The sequence below is a fragment of the Rhinolophus hipposideros genome (assembly GCF_964194185.1).
Source record: "Rhinolophus hipposideros genome assembly, chromosome: 4".
Classification (NCBI taxonomy): Eukaryota; Metazoa; Chordata; class Mammalia; order Chiroptera; family Rhinolophidae; genus Rhinolophus; species Rhinolophus hipposideros.
Genome location: NC_138050.1, coordinates 12,186,234 through 12,202,207, shown reverse-complemented (window position 1 = coordinate 12,202,207; position 15,974 = coordinate 12,186,234). Strand labels below are relative to the sequence as shown.

At 37.1% G+C, this 15,974-nt stretch overlaps 1 protein-coding gene across 4 annotated transcripts in view; it reads right to left on the bottom strand.

Annotated features, from left to right (window-relative positions):
* NBEA (neurobeachin) overlaps positions 1-15,650 on the bottom strand; it is a 656,028-nt gene extending 640,378 nt beyond the window's left edge. For 3 of the 4 annotated variants that reach the window (XM_081046841.1, XM_081046842.1, XM_081046843.1), the window contains exon 1: positions 15,304-15,650. In XM_081046841.1, the coding sequence (XP_080902967.1) occupies positions 15,304-15,558 (255 nt within the window). In that variant the 5' untranslated portion in view covers positions 15,559-15,650. The remainder of the gene's footprint in view (positions 1-15,303) is intronic. The other variant, XM_081046840.1, reaches the window with a different exon arrangement.
* Between the last annotated feature and the right edge of the window lie 324 nt (positions 15,651-15,974).

The following is a 15,974-nucleotide window of genomic DNA, read 5'->3' as shown; positions in this document are numbered from 1 at the left end:
GAACAAAGAATCTAAACTTGCAAATTAAATATAGTAATCTATTTTGAATAATTAAATCAATTAGAAAATAAGTCAACTATAGAATGATATAATTCAACAATAGTATATATTCAACATTAATATCTGACTATCATAATATAAAGCAAAACTTTTATAAGATCTCTGATTTTTCTTCAAGGATAAACTACAGTAATAGAGTCACTCTTTAAAAACTAGTAACATACATCACAAATGTGCAACATCTAATTGTTAAATTTTAATATCATAAATTATCTCCCCATTTTATGTATCTTTATTCCTTTTACATATAAAAATAATAAATTAAGGCTCTAAGATACAGAATGCATATGTCATATCAATTCAAAACCCCAACCACTCTCACTGAAACTGTAATCTCTATTGTAAATGTCTATATTCCATATTTCTTAAGCAGGTCATCTTCAATTTATTTCAGAGTTTGGCAGCATGATTTTTCAATTTTTCTGTTGAATCCAGCTTACATTCTGAATGACGTGTGTCATGCACTGAAATACATTAGTTTACCTTTCAGAGTGCAGATCACTAATCAGGTTAAACATTATTTCTAGAATAATAAAGCCTAACATAATTAGTGGGGGGGGGGGAATCAACCAATCTGAATAAAATCTATTTGTTCAACATATTTCCTATAAAATTATCTAAATGAGTATTTTCGGAAAGAAAAATGATTCTTCACAGCTACTCCACGTACCCTTAAAATCAGTAAGGCAGTGTTCCCAAGAATGAATGATTTTGATCCTAAGGCCTGGATGGGAAAATGTGAATGGTTCAAAAGAATTTTATGACCATTAAGGCAATCTTGTAGAACTGTGACCAATTAGTTCAGTTAGTCCCTATGTGGTACTAATGACACTGAGGAAATGGGTTACATTTCCATTTGAATCTAAACTTAGTATAGTCAGTGGTAAAAACACTACCCACAATCAGGGGGAGGACTTCAACAATAATAGCAATGAAACAAGCCTGTGAACAGCTTAATATCTAAGAGAAAAACCACTCCTTAGCATATTTTATTCATCAGAAAAGATACTCCAAAGAAACTTACAATGTGAAATGTCACACTTTGGTAAAGATGAATCATTAAATCTCAATTCTTAAAAACTATACCTGTAAATATACTACTTCATAAATAGTCGCTACATTATTTAATACATATAATATTATTTGACCTAGCTTCTAACATTTCTCTGCAATTCTCTCAATGTTGCAATGATGGTAAATGAAAAACTATAATTTTATTTGCAGAAAGGTAAACAGTGTTCTTTAGGAGGTAGGAGGGAACAGGAATCCTTTCAGAGGATGAAGTTTAAAAAAATGTTACTAATAGGAGACCACTTAAGGAAACAAGCTTATTCATGGTAATCTTGATACTGTATCAAGACCAGTTTGAATTTTCTTCTAGATTTTAGAAAACTATTAACTCTACTTTGATAAAATGTTACAATTATTAGATTTTATGAGACTGACAAAATTAGAAACAATTTCCAACACCCTATGTTCCCTTCCTTTCATCTCTTCCTCCACCTTTTATTTTTTTTAAATTTATTAGGGTGACAATGGTTAGTAACCTCCACCTTTACTCTTATTCTTGAACCACAAATGCTCACAGAGACCTAACTCCTTTCGTCACATGTAATAAGAGGACAGGTACTGAAAACCATGCCTATCTCCCCTCTCCTCAGGGCTCAAATTTACTTACACACACACACACACACACACACACACACACACACACACACAGGCTTCAACTACAACTCTACTCAACAAGGACAGGTGTCATATACCCTATCATCACTTCCTTTTCAAATCTCAACCTACAATTTTTTTTAATTAATATTCATTGAGTGCTTACTATGTATCAGGCCCATCACCAGGCATCAGGAATCTCTTCCCATTGTCCGTTGCCCCAACCACAATTTAAAAATTTGAATCTGTCATCCCTTTACTGATGAACTTCCTCTTATTTCAATGTAAGAACAAATGTTTCTTTTTCTCCGAAGATAAAGGGTAAATGGCTATATGATAGTTTAGAAAATCATGCAAATTATGATTTGTTTCCCAAAGTTTTCAATACCAGACCTAATAACTAAGTTAGCTGTAGACCAAAAATAAAAGAAATACAATATGAGCCACACATACAATTTAAAATTTACTAATAGCCATATTAAAAGAAGTAAAAGTAAACAGGTGAAGTACGTATTAATACATATATCCTATTTATAATAAAATAATTCAAGAAGCAATGCAAGCAAGATATTATCATTTCAACATGTACCAATATAAAAATTATTAATGAGATATTTTGCATTCTTTTTTTTCAAACTAAGTCTTGAAACTCAGTATGTATCTCATACTTAAAGCACATCTCGGTTCTTTCCAGCCATAATTACAAGTGCGCCACAGCCACAAAACGCATTGGTTTCTACATTGGATAGTACAGCTACACATAAAAAGAAGTGGTTCTTGAGAACAAGTAGTAAATATGTAAAAAGACAAACCTTTAATTCAAACCTTTTAATAGCCTTACATGGGGCATAGATATAGCCATGACTGATAAACCTTTAATAAGTTATTTAAGATAATCTAGGACCATACTACCAAGACTATACTATCATAAAAGGTGATATATTATTTCTTAAAAGTACAATAATAAAGTGTTAAAACTACAGTGTCATCTTCAAAAGCTGTATATTACATAAAACGAGTTCAAACAGATTCAGGCAAGCTTATTACGAGGTAGGGAAGACGAAAGAAAAATTTTAGATAAAAGGGTTTTTTTAATTTTAAAACACAGTTCGTTTAATGCAAGCATATTAACAACCTCTTAAGTAAAAGTAAATTAGGGTTTTTTTGTGTGTGCATGTTTTTTTGCGTGTTTTTTTTTTTTAAGGAAGGAGGAGTTGAAGTAAAATCACCACTGAATATTCCATAAGAAATTGAAATCAGTGTGTCAAATTAGTTGCTGTCTTCCATAAATAATTAATTTTTTAGGTGACAAGACAAAAAATTATGCATGTATGAGTGTTCCTGATCTTTCCCTGTTCCTACTTAAGAGAATTTCCTTCCCTTTCCCCACCCTCTGACACTGTCTTGCCAGTCTACATAAGGATTGTTTGGGGCCACATAACACAGAGAGAAGGAGGAGAAGTACTAGGAATTTACAGGGTTAGAGTGAGGTGCTGAGTTTTTTCATCAAGTTTCAGGATAAGAAAATCAAGAGCAGCTATACTATGCAAACAACGCAAATGAGAAAAAAATGTAAATATTTAAAGAAATATTACAATGGTCTGCATATCTCTATTACTCATGATAATCAAGATATGGGAGTAAAGAACATGAGTCATAAAGAAATTACTTTTGCGTTTTGGCGACTGTTCTTTTGGTTCCATCAACACAGAGACTAGTTAGTCCATGTGGCTCACAAGTTTGTAAGTGTAACATATAAATATAGTCTCAGAGCTTCTCATCTGTGTTGCCAATGGAGACTGTCTTACTATTTGAAGACAAAAGCTCAGTGAAATGAGCCAGACAGAAAAGGACAAACACTGCAGGATCCCACTGATATGAGGGACAGAGAGGAGTCCAGCTCACAGAGACAGGAAGGACAACAGGTGTCACCAGGAGCTGGGGAGGGGCCTGCGGAGTTATGTTTATCAGGCACAGAGCCCCATTTCAGAGCATGAAAAACTTCTGGAGATGGACGGTGGTGATGGTTACACAACAGCGGTAATGCACTTAATTACTGCCATGTAAAAATGGTTAAACGGGTAAATTTTATGTTATGTATAATTTACTATAATAAAAAAAGACCTAAGGACTTTGAACAAGCTGGGCTAGCTTGGAAATTAGTTAAAGCTAAAGCTAGCAGTAATGACATTTGAAAATAAAAATAAAACACTCTTACTGACTTCTATAGCCACATTCACCGCCAACATTAAAAACATAGTTTATTAAAATACTCATGCCTATTTGCTGAAAGTATTTATTTTCAACGATCTATGTGCTGGACTAATAACATTATTTTTTAAAAAACTGACATGGTAATGTAGTAGCTAAATTAATATAGCATATTGAAAATAGTCTTTAAATGTTATATCTGTGTGATCATTCATTTGGAGACATTCACTTTTCAGTGACAACACTTATATCCATTCTTGGTTGGATATAGTAAAGAACAACATTTTAAAATGTTATAGCTTCATAAGAAGACTGTATTAGTCTACATGGCACTTACGTGACTTTTCAGAGATTAGTAGAGGAACAGAGCAATTCAGAGTAACATGAACAAAGGGCTTCACAAAATGCTCGGTAACACCATACCTTATGTCTACTCTAGTATCCTAGTCTCAGAACCTCCAAGTATTAAGACAAAATGTCCAGTAGTATCTTGCCTGGCAATAGAACACTAAGTTAGGGTTACTCAGTATTTTATTTAACTATGACTTTCAGTATTCTGAGCATGCCTGAGTTTCAAAAATTAAAAAAAAAAAAAGGTGGGGCATGTTTTTATATTAGAGCTATTATATATTTCATATGTAATATTTTATATTAGAAACTATGACGTCAAATGAGCTAACACAAAGTGGAACTATAGGAGGATCAAACACGACAGCACTGGACCCAACTCCGGGAATCTAGGTGTTAATTCCATCAAACCACTAGAGGATCTTCAGCCTCCCAGGTTCTCTTTCCTCACTTACGCAAGTGATAGAGTGCGGCCACTCACCAGATCTAAGGACGCTAACTCCTTACCCATTCCAAATATCCAGAAAAACTTTCTTCTAAACATACACCCTGCATATATACACCGAAATATCTACATCCTCCCCCCTCAAAAAGACAGAAACAAATGTTAAAACGAGGCAAACACAGAAATGAAAAGAACAATAGCTAGAAAAGACAAGATTTGTACCCAAGTCAGAAGTAACCAAACCAAGCGAACTATATCAAAAATGAAAAAAATAATAATCCCCATTCAAAATGAGTTCACTAAGCAGCACAAAATTCCAGATTCTATGTTAAGTACTCATAATATCAAGGCAAATAAGATAATGTTCTGATCTCAAAGGATTTAGTCTCTAGGGTAGTCTGACAAGTAAACAAACAATTAAAATAGAATGTGCAAGTGCTAAATTTGAGTATGTACAAAATGTTATGGGAGAACACAGGATGGGGAAAGAGCTTTTAGGAGTAGATCAGAGAGGGCGGCATTTAAGTAAGCAGTGACAAGAGCTAAATCTTCAAAAATAAGCAGGGGTTCTTTAGATAAAAAGTGGAAGAACACCGTGACTTGAGAAATGCAATCATTATTTAGCATGTAACAGCCAGTACAGCATATAATAAAAGTAATATTCTTCTATTGATGACTCACATCTCATAAAATGTTAAAATAATTTAAATACTTAATTTAAATTCAAGAACTTTGAAAGGGTAATCAAGTCACTGAGAATCAGTACAAATCAAGTAAAATAATTCCATGACATTTCATAATAAAATATTGCTTATATAATTAGAGCTGAAAAAAACTTCTCTATTAAGATACCAGACTTAGTTTAACTTAGAAAGACAATGACTTTTTTTATTTCATTGAAGATTTTATATTCCAGGTCAACATGATAAAATGAGAAAATGCACGTCAGATGTTTACCATAGTGCTTGGCAAGTAAGGATTCAGTAAGTACAAGCCGCTGCCATGGTCATCATCACCATCACCATCATCACCATCATCATCATCATCAAAAGTGTGTTTTAAAGAGCAACAAATTTGGAACATCTAGCTTTGATTCTCATTTCTGCAACTACACTGCTTTGCAACCTTGCACAAGCCTCTTAACTTCAGTCATAGTTCACTTAATAAAGTAAACCCACATTTACTTCAAAGGGGATGGGAGAGAATATTAAAAACATAAGGTCTGAAACCAAACCCAATCTATAAAAGCCAATTCCCAACCTACATATGAAAAGTTTTTAAATAACAGTAGAAGTACATATACACCATTTTTCACATTGGCTGCAGTTCATTTCTCACAGAAAATGGAAGTATTTGCTAAAGAAATAAATCTAGACATTTACACTTCCATAAAATTTGCTTTTAATCAATGTTTGCTCTCCTTCAGTAAACTGAGAGAGTAATCACAATTATTAGAAATTATATTACCAAAACTATATTACCAATTACATTACCAAATTATATTACCAAGACTATAATATTACCAATTCCATGTATAATTTATTTGTCTTATCCAAGCAAAAATGGTATATGTGGTGGTTCAGATAATTAACACTTATAACAAATCTACTTTTTCTATATAAAATAAATATACAAATATAATGCGTACTATTTATTCTGTCTTACAATAATGTCTAAAGTATCTACCTTTTGCCTCACGAAAAGGTATACAATTCAAAGCTAGTTACCATTTATAATACCATATAACCAATTATTCCCAAACACTCAAAAATTAATGGTTTACAATATAGTTCTTGCTAAACCGCTTCTGTGTACAAATTCATCAAATTGTCCATGTCCTTCCTGAGTCCTCCATGGTCAGCATTCCCCGCCAGGCAACCAACTCAGGGGGGCTGTCTGGCCCCTCCCCTCCGAACATCATCTCTTCAGATAATCGTGGCTTTGGGGATAATTTCTAAGTAGCTACATTTCGATTAAGAATGGAAAAGAATACGTACAGCTTTTGAATCTGAAGGCCTGAATCCCAGCTCTGCTGCTTACTACCTAGATAACCTTGTCTAACTACTTCACAGTTTCCACAGCCATAGTTTCCACATCTGTAAAGAACGAACGGTATCTGAAAATGGGTTATTCTCAGGATTAGTTAGTTAATGCAGTGCAATTTCACAAGTGTACAGTAAATTGTAAGAGCTATTAAAATATGGGCTAATATTTTCTAAAACAAATGATCACAAAATAGTTTTTAATCCTCTAACTTGCCCCTTAGGCTTGTTACTCAAGCAGTCTTCTCAATATTTACGTTAACACTCCCAGAGGAAGGCATTATTTACCTAGGATCACCACTCATGTCCAACTACTTCTACATGTGAAATTCAACCATGTGAGGAAAAGAAGAGATGGAAAGGATTCCAGCCCTAGGAACTTGTGTAACTTCATGCCTATTCTTTCCCGTCTTCCATCTACCTCCCTCAAAATAGAAAATTAGGAAAAACCACCCCAGGCACTGTTAAAGACTATCCAAGATTCAGGAGACCAGAGCCGCTGTGTTCCATCAGATCATGACCTGTGGGTACCTGAGCTCCCTTCTCTGACACGTTCACCAGACTCCAGAACCCCAAGCTAAACCAGAACAGCTCAGGTTCAGTTGGACAATTTTTTTCTTATGATCAGATTAACCTCAGGCTCAGGATAAGAATAAAAATAACAATAGTAAGTATCAAATAAAGTTAGCTTTGTACCAAGCACTTTACAGATATTAATTCATTTAATCTATGCAACAACCTTAAGGTAAATACCTGCTTTTACCACACAAGGAAACTGGGGCACATAAAGTTTTAATGACTGTATGATATTCCACAACATGGATGTAAAATAATTTTATTTAACCTTTCCTACTGTTGAACATTTAGGTTATTGCGAATTCTTTTATATCATTTAACTCTCATACTGGCCCACAGATCATTTTTCCTTAGCCTAAAGAACTAAAGATTAATCACAAAAAACTCTTTAAATTTCCCAATACATATCGTTAAAATGTCATTCAGAACAGCTGTAGCATTTAACATCATTTAACATTATTTCAGCATGCCTAGAAAATGATATAATTTTCTCTTTAATGGTAATTTTCTCTGATTCATGGTATTTCACTATTTAGTGAAGATCAATATTTATATTAGCAATGTATATTTCTTCCTTCTTGAAATATATCAAGTCCTTTGCCAAGTTAATATTTTTCTTATGATTTGTCCTATAATACTTAGTACCCAAGATTTTAATATTTTTTTTAATTTAGAGTATTAGTCAGGAATTGTTAAGGTGAAATGGATAGTAACCCAACTAATACAGGCTTAAGCAAAACAGAAGACGCATTAGCGCAATACCCTGAAAAACCTGACTTGAAAGGCTACAAGGATGCCATCGGTAATCTCTCTCTTGGTTCTAGGTGTTTCTGTGATAGCTCCATTCTCAAGCATATTCTGCCTTCATGGTGGCAATATTCTCAAGCATATTGCCAGTCAAATCAAAACTTATATTCGCATATCTTAGCAACTCCAGTGATGAGCTTCGTTTTCTCTCTGCAGCAGAATGAAAGAATTTATCAAGCTGTCTCAGATGTGTAGGTAGGTTCTATTATTGATGGGCCAGGTCCAGTTTCTGTTTCAGGACCAGAAAAGCAGAAAGTAGTCCAGGGAAACCCCAAACCATATAAACAAATAAGAAGGAATAACTCCCCAGAGGAGTATCAATCCGTCTAAAACTGTTAGAAAGAATGGATTTTACGCAGCTAAACCCAACAGAAGTCTGTAACATTCTAGCCCTTGGCTGCGATCCGCCTTGTAAACTCACCTCTTTCCATTTATATACTGTTTTAAATACCCATGTATAACAATATTACTATCTTAGCCGCAACAGAAAACACACTCATCATCTCACCATGGGAAAGAAAGGGAGACAACGTCAAGTTATCGCATCCAGCTAGAAATCTGAAATCTTTGTGCCGTGAACAATATTCTTGGTCAGGTCCAAATGTGCATTCTCATTGGAAGTAGCTCATAATCTCACAATATAGCTACATAATAAATTTAACTATCCTCTTTATAATTAATACATAATGGTCAAAGAACATAATAATAGTAACTCCCACTTAGAAGATTGGACACTAATTCAAAGCACAGACCACACACTACTGGTCAGAGGAGCCAGAAATCCTTGTCCTGGCCACGGAATCCCTTGGTCAGCCAACTTTGATCTACTCATTACTACTATCTCAGAAGACCTCACTTGTCTACTACCCTCCATGGCCTTAGATTTTCCTTCTACCATCTGTACTGCTTTAGCAGCCACTTCCTCTTACTGAGAACCGCCTGTGAAGTAAAACGCAAGCCTTTGTTTGCCAGGCTTAAGGTTACCCTGAAAGTAGTTTTCTTAAAAGCTTAGTAAGCTTTTGGTCAATGAACATCAGTCACCTGGGTGTATTAGCAACCAAAGCCAGAGGTCTTGTCAAGACAAAGTATACCAATCTAGATTCCCACCTTTTCAGTTCCATAGCAATATTCAGTCTCCTAGCAATGGGTCTTCACAGTACTCATCCCCTTAACCCTCAGTGTAATGACTTTCCCTGAAGCAATGCAAATGACAAGCTGCGGAAGGAGGCACTTGTACCCTGGTTGCATACTCTTCTAAATCTCTTTAGTAAGGGGATCATTGTTACTTTGATCAAGAGTCTAGGAATATAATGCATGAGGTGCTTGGAAGAAGCTTATAAAACAAAATTCTACCAGGTTCTAATTTAAACTCCTATCCTTCCTCTTACCAACTTTAGTGGGGTGATGAAAAGGGGGGGGTTGCTTTTCAAAGTTTAAGCTTCTTGGTATGTACTCTGATTCTCTGCTCTCTTGGATGGTAGCTATGAGCAGAAAGAGCTTCTCTTACTTGGAAAGACAATATTTTCTTCCCTCTATGATTTCAAGCATGCCAGCCTGAACCAAAGCTAATTCCTCCCTTAACAGGCACTATCAAAGGCCCCAAAAAGTGGCCAAAACACTCTAGTAACACTAAAGTTCCAGCCTCAGTAGTTCCATGGGCAAAGAAAACACAGGTGAAAATTAACGACAGCTGGTCTGTAATTTCTTAAAAGGAGTTGCTAGGAAAAGCAAACCCTTCACTGCCTTCCACTCCATTTTAACATTTAAGGTCTGTTCCTTACAATGTCCCATTTCCAGTTACTAATATCTATGCTAGGAAGGATATTTTCCACTTACAGGTGACAACAACCCCATTTAAACTGACTTGAAACTAATAACAATAATAATAAGCTTTAAAAGAGAGAATTTAATGGTTAGAAGAGAATCACGATAGGTACAGAGAACTCCAGGTACTCAAGCAGACTCACAAATACATTTCTCACTCTTGGATTCATACTTGGTCAAATTCTAACACAGTCACACACAGCTATAGGATGGGTCACCAGTTTAGCATCCCCAACAGAAGAAGTTCCAGCACAAGTCCTGAGACTGACCTTGCAGTTTCCCTTGGGTTAAATGTTCATCCCTGAACCAAACACAGTAATTCAGGATGTGCCTGAGTTCTAAGCCCCACCCACCTAAAACCACATAAACCAACTAAACTAAATTAGGGGATGAGTGGTTCATCAAGGAAAACTAAAGTACCATTACAAAAAAGGGAAATTTTTGCTAAACAGACAAAAACAAGAGATTTCCACTATTCCCGGTAATATGACAAATGTTAACAATTTTTTCTAAATTTCTATTTAATGCATTATATATATTCTTCGTAAATAACACGATCTTCATTATGTGTTCATATATCTGATATACACATAGGTTTACTTACTGAAAAGAAAAAAATTTAATCAGATTCTCGTGTATTGCTAAATGCCACTTTAAAATAACAGTTACATATGTAATAACACCTACATAAATAACATCATACATATTCAACACTCATTTCAAGTTATAGGAATAGGCAATACATTAACTTTACATGAGTCTAATTTCTTTCAGGCTCTTGGTCTGTCCCCTACTGAACAGAATTTCAGAAACTGGTCTTATACTTAATAATGGTATCCAGCATATTGAAAATGCACTTAACTTATGCAAGAGCCTGACATACAAAAAAATAAATATACATGAGACAAGCTCCTGCCCTCATGGAGTTAACAGCATAGGAGGGGACCCATGTATAAATCATAATACTAGAGGGTGACAGGTATATCTTTGTATAAGGAGATAATGCTGACAATACAGTAACTATGAGAAGTAGAGGTAAGGAATAAAAAACCTACGAAATTTATGCTAAATAATATTTAAGTACATAGTCAAAATATGGATGATTGAATTTTATAATACAGCTACATCAGTGAATCAATATGGAGGTTGGGTCTGCTAGAATCAATGAATTTCCTTACATTGTGTTTGGAGAAAACATAGCAAAGAGAGATCCTTGAGACACATTTAATTAACAGTATAGTAATTGCCAAAAGCTGACTAGGAATATACAAAATACTTATTTAAAATGAATATAACTAGATCATAGGCTGACTATAGAATATTTGATGCTTTAGTGTCATTATATGACTAAATTAATATTCTTGAGAAAACCTCAGAACTCAAGACACTGCAATTTCCAGTATTTACATATGCATTTTAATTTAATTTTCAACACCCAATAGTAAGAATAAAATATAATTCAAGTTAACATGAAAAGACTTACATGTCAACATAAATTAAAATGCAAGACATTTTCTTTTAATATAAATAAATGTGGTTTTATTAATATTAAGGACTTCCATGATTCCAAGATACAATTGTTTATTTTAAAATGAATGTAGTTCAAATGAAGAACACACCTTTTGTTTGTAAAATTCTAAATATCCTTAAATTGAAACTTACTCTGATTATCAAGCTGCAAATGAAAAAAACTCTAAGGAAAAATGTTCCTGTCACATTCAAGTACAGATGAACAACTTTAAATTTTCCGTTTAACAAAAATACTATGATCGATATGCCAGGAGAGAGGAACTTAACCCACAAAATCCTCTCATTTTGTTATGCTTTCAATACAGTATACAATGTGCCACTTAAATGTGAAAAAAAAAGAAAAGAGGACGTATCCTTTTCTACAACTAAAGATACTCTGATGTATATCACACAGTAATTCGTGCGGGGGGGGGAGGGGGAATCTACAAATTAAATGCTATAGAATTATACTACCTAAGACAGCTACTTAAAAAAAAACCCTTTGTGAATTCTTTCATTAAATAAATATTAAATCTCTATTTTATCTTTCCTAAAAATGTTTATATTAAAATTTTTGATAAAAAGAAACTTTCTTGTTATAAACAAAGGACACATGATATTTACATAGCATTTACCTCAAGCAAGGAAAAATCTTACATAAACATGTTAAGGAAGCAATGGATTAAGTAGTACGCCTGTTTTATAACTGAAACAGCCAATAAAATTCCTCTCCTATAATCAAATGCTCTTATATTGCCACATTAAATAATTCCTCCCTTTGATCAGTTTCTTTCATTGGTAAAGCTACACTGCAAAATCCTTCACAATATACTCTCATTTTAACGTTATTTACAAACTAAGGTATTCACCTTCCTGATGTTATCCACCCCATATTTGAATGTTTTAAGTCAATGATGATGTCATTATACAAAATACATCCATCTACAATGGAAATTATTCACTTTATTTCTTGTTACATTGGTGATTCTTCAACAAACTCCCACAATCCACCTGAGTTATAGAAACAGATCCCTACCTTTGGCAAACAAATCGGAAAAATTACAGCCACAGCTGTGTTAAAGAAGTCCTATAATTTTACTGCATGCTTAAACTTTACTCTGCAAAACTTTTAATTCTTTGGGCAAGCCATGTGAGAAATAGCAGCTAAAAAGCAAGTATTAGCATTCTCATACTTGATAGAATGTACTGAAAAAAAATAGAAAAAGGAGGCTGAGACGGTATTATTTAAGGTAGTAACTGTTTTGTTTTGAAGTTTCATTAGTTCTTCTCTTTTCTGTTATAAACGGCACTGTGACACATATTTCACTATTTCACCAACTTTTGTGTTTAACGTTTTAAATTAAGATTGAAAATTGAAAACTCATTTTAGAGTTGTCAGAGGTTGAGAACTGAGTGCCTTAAATGGATTTTACTGATTTACTTATTAAGTAAACAGAATTAAGTTTTGATAATTAGTTTTTAAATTCCTAAGATTTCTAAATAGTTTCAGAGTCAGCTTAAGTTTTCACGAGACATTTTCACCATGAGTATATTGGAAAGATAAAGCCCTCAACCTACAATTCAAGAAATAAATGACACTTCGAATGACCAATTCTTAGTCCACCATCAATGTAATTAACAACTTAGTAAAGAGCTCCTTTTGTCACTTATCCTTTTCTCCAAAAGTTTCCATTTAAAAGATTTACTCCATTCTTTAAATACGCACAAAGAAATTTTAAACCTAACTTTTTGATTCCAAAATCAATGCAGTTACAAGGTGTTAAGTAGGTCTGGCGATATACCATTTCAGTATTACCTTATTGCTGATTAACTAAGCTTAAGAGTAAAGTTAATCTCTACAATGTTTGCATACTGAGATTTCTTGCCAGATTTTCACTGTACTGAAGAGAGTGAAATTGCTTTTTTATCTCAAAAGAAATATTTCACTTCCTTTCTTATCCTCCTGTGTATCTATAGAACCCCATCTGTTAAGGGCTGATCCAGCAGACATCGCGACTGCCGCAGACTCCCAACCAGCTACCCATTCAAATCAGTTTCCAGCTTGTGAGAGCTCTATTGCCTCATGTCACATTAAAACGTGTTAAGTAAGCATACAAATACCTATTCAAATAACCTAATACCACATCTTCTAAAGTAAAATTGATATCGGTTAGGTGAAAACTGGAAAAATACTTCAAAGGTGTTTTAAATGTACAGAAATACAGTACGTACTAACATACTAACATATTTTGAGATCTCATCTTTTTCTTTTAAAAAGAGAAAAGCGGGGGGCAAGTACTAACCTCCTACTTGCAGCTGGTTAAATTAAAATCCCAACAATATTTCTATTAGTGTATTGAAAATAATTTGGTTTTATCAACGTGGTAACATTACCCCAAACTTACACTGACTTTTGTGGTGATTTATTTGAAGGGCACAGAAAAGAAGAAAGATGTGTTTTGTATTTAAACAGTAATAAATATAACAAAGCAAGGACAGATATTCTCCTAGCTTTGGCTTGAACACCAGCAAAAAGAAAAAACACAGCTTTAACTTTTCTGTGAATTTAAGAGGTTCAGAAACCGTGCATTATCTATTTCATGTCTCAGGGCATCACTGCTGTCGCTGCAGCTTCCTTTCAGTTTTCCAATAGATCAAATAAAAATAACAGCTTGGCTGAAAAATCAGACTACATGGGTGTTATAAAATCTCCTTGCAAGCATTTTTTTTATATCCCTGTGACTCCACACCAAATACAATAGTCAACTGATTGCTCCTGATTTAAGCCGTGCCTTCCAAAACCCAACCTTACTGTACGTCAAAGACTATCGCAAAGGAAACTGTTGAAAAAGCTTTGCTGCAGCAAAAACTGCATTTGCAAAACATTAAAAATGAACTACTCTTAATTATGTGTAATTTATGATTCTCCCCTCTTTATTGCTTCCCCTGACATCTCGAACGCTTCTGAGCCTCTCGGTAGATAGCGCAACACATTAAGTCATACACAGTTCTGCAGTAACTCTTTCTTATCATGAAAGAAACCAACACCTCGGGCTGCATCTAACACCTTTCCTTTAGTCGTTATCCATATGGCACGCTCTCTGAAGGCAACCATAGAAACCAACCTGTATGATTGGGTGCCCTCACATTTTAACACCCTGCGGGCACAAAAAAATGACTAAGAGGTCAGCATATTCAGGGCAATATTACAAAGAAAGAAAGGCTGCCTAAAAACAGATGGGGCGGGGGGGGGGGCCGGGGGGGGGGGGCGGACACAGCCACACACTCTCCATCACCTCGCAGCCTCAGAATACACGTAAAGGCAAATGAAAAACTGCATCATTCTCCTCCTCATTGGAAACCATCACACCCCAGCTGCTCAAGTTGGGAGTTAATGCGCTTCTCACATTTCAGTAGCCCCGGGGAATTTAGGCTCCGGGGGCAAGGCTTTCATCCTGCGAGGGCGACAGCACGGGCAATTAAGTGTTGGGAGGAAGAAGCCCCGGAGAAAAGGAGGCCTCCTCTCCCTCCAACTAAACTCTCAAGTCGACCCCAAACCAGCAGGGCCAGGAGTGATGGACTCCTCCTGGAGGTGAGGAGTGGTCACGAGCGGCATTAAGTTGGGCACTGAGCTCAGGTCGCAGGCGAGGACCAGAGCAGGGCAGGGAGGTGCGTGGCTCGGGCAGCGCGCAGGCAGGTCGGCCGCCGGCAACACCGGCTGCACCGTCTGTGCTCCGGGGACGCGCGGCGCGGCGAGCCCGGGGCCGAGGGCGGCTCGGGGCCGGGAGGCGGGCGCAGCGCTCGCCCTTCCCTTACCAGGTTGAGCACGGTCTCCACGATGTCCCGGTTGCTGACCTCGCCGACCTGTATGAGTCCGATCAACACTGCGAATTTCATCCGGATGTTGCGGATCGGCACCGAAGGGTTAATCATCCCCGCGGGCAGCACCACGGAGCCGGAGCCGGAGCCGGACGCCCCTCTCGGCTCCCCCGTCGCGCCGGCCCCGACGGCGAGGAGCCCCACGGGCTGAGGCTCGAGCCCCGGGCCCGGGCCCGGCTTCTCGCTCGCCATTCCCGCCCCTCGGGAGCAGAAGGGAAGCGCAGAGGCGCTGCCTCCGCCGGCACCGTTATACCTGCCGCGGCCCCCGCCCCCCGGCCGCCGCCTCGGAGCCCCAGCATCCACCAGCGCCGCGGCGCCGGGCCCGCTCCCCGCCTGCGCCCGCGCCCGCGCCCGGCCCGCTCCGGCGCCCTCCCCGGCGGCGGCGGTGGGTTATTCGCCGGCTTATTCCCGGCGCTGGCGGCGCCGCTACGCGCCGCCCGGCGAGCGGCAGTGTCCGCCCAGCAGCTGCGCCGCTGCCTCCGCTCTCCCCCCCTCCCGGTCCGTCCGGCCCGGCCCGCCCCCCGCGGGGATGCTGCCGCCGCCGATCCGAAAAGCTGTGGGGCGCGAGCGGCTGGGCACGGCGCGGGCCGGTGCGGACGCTCCGGCTG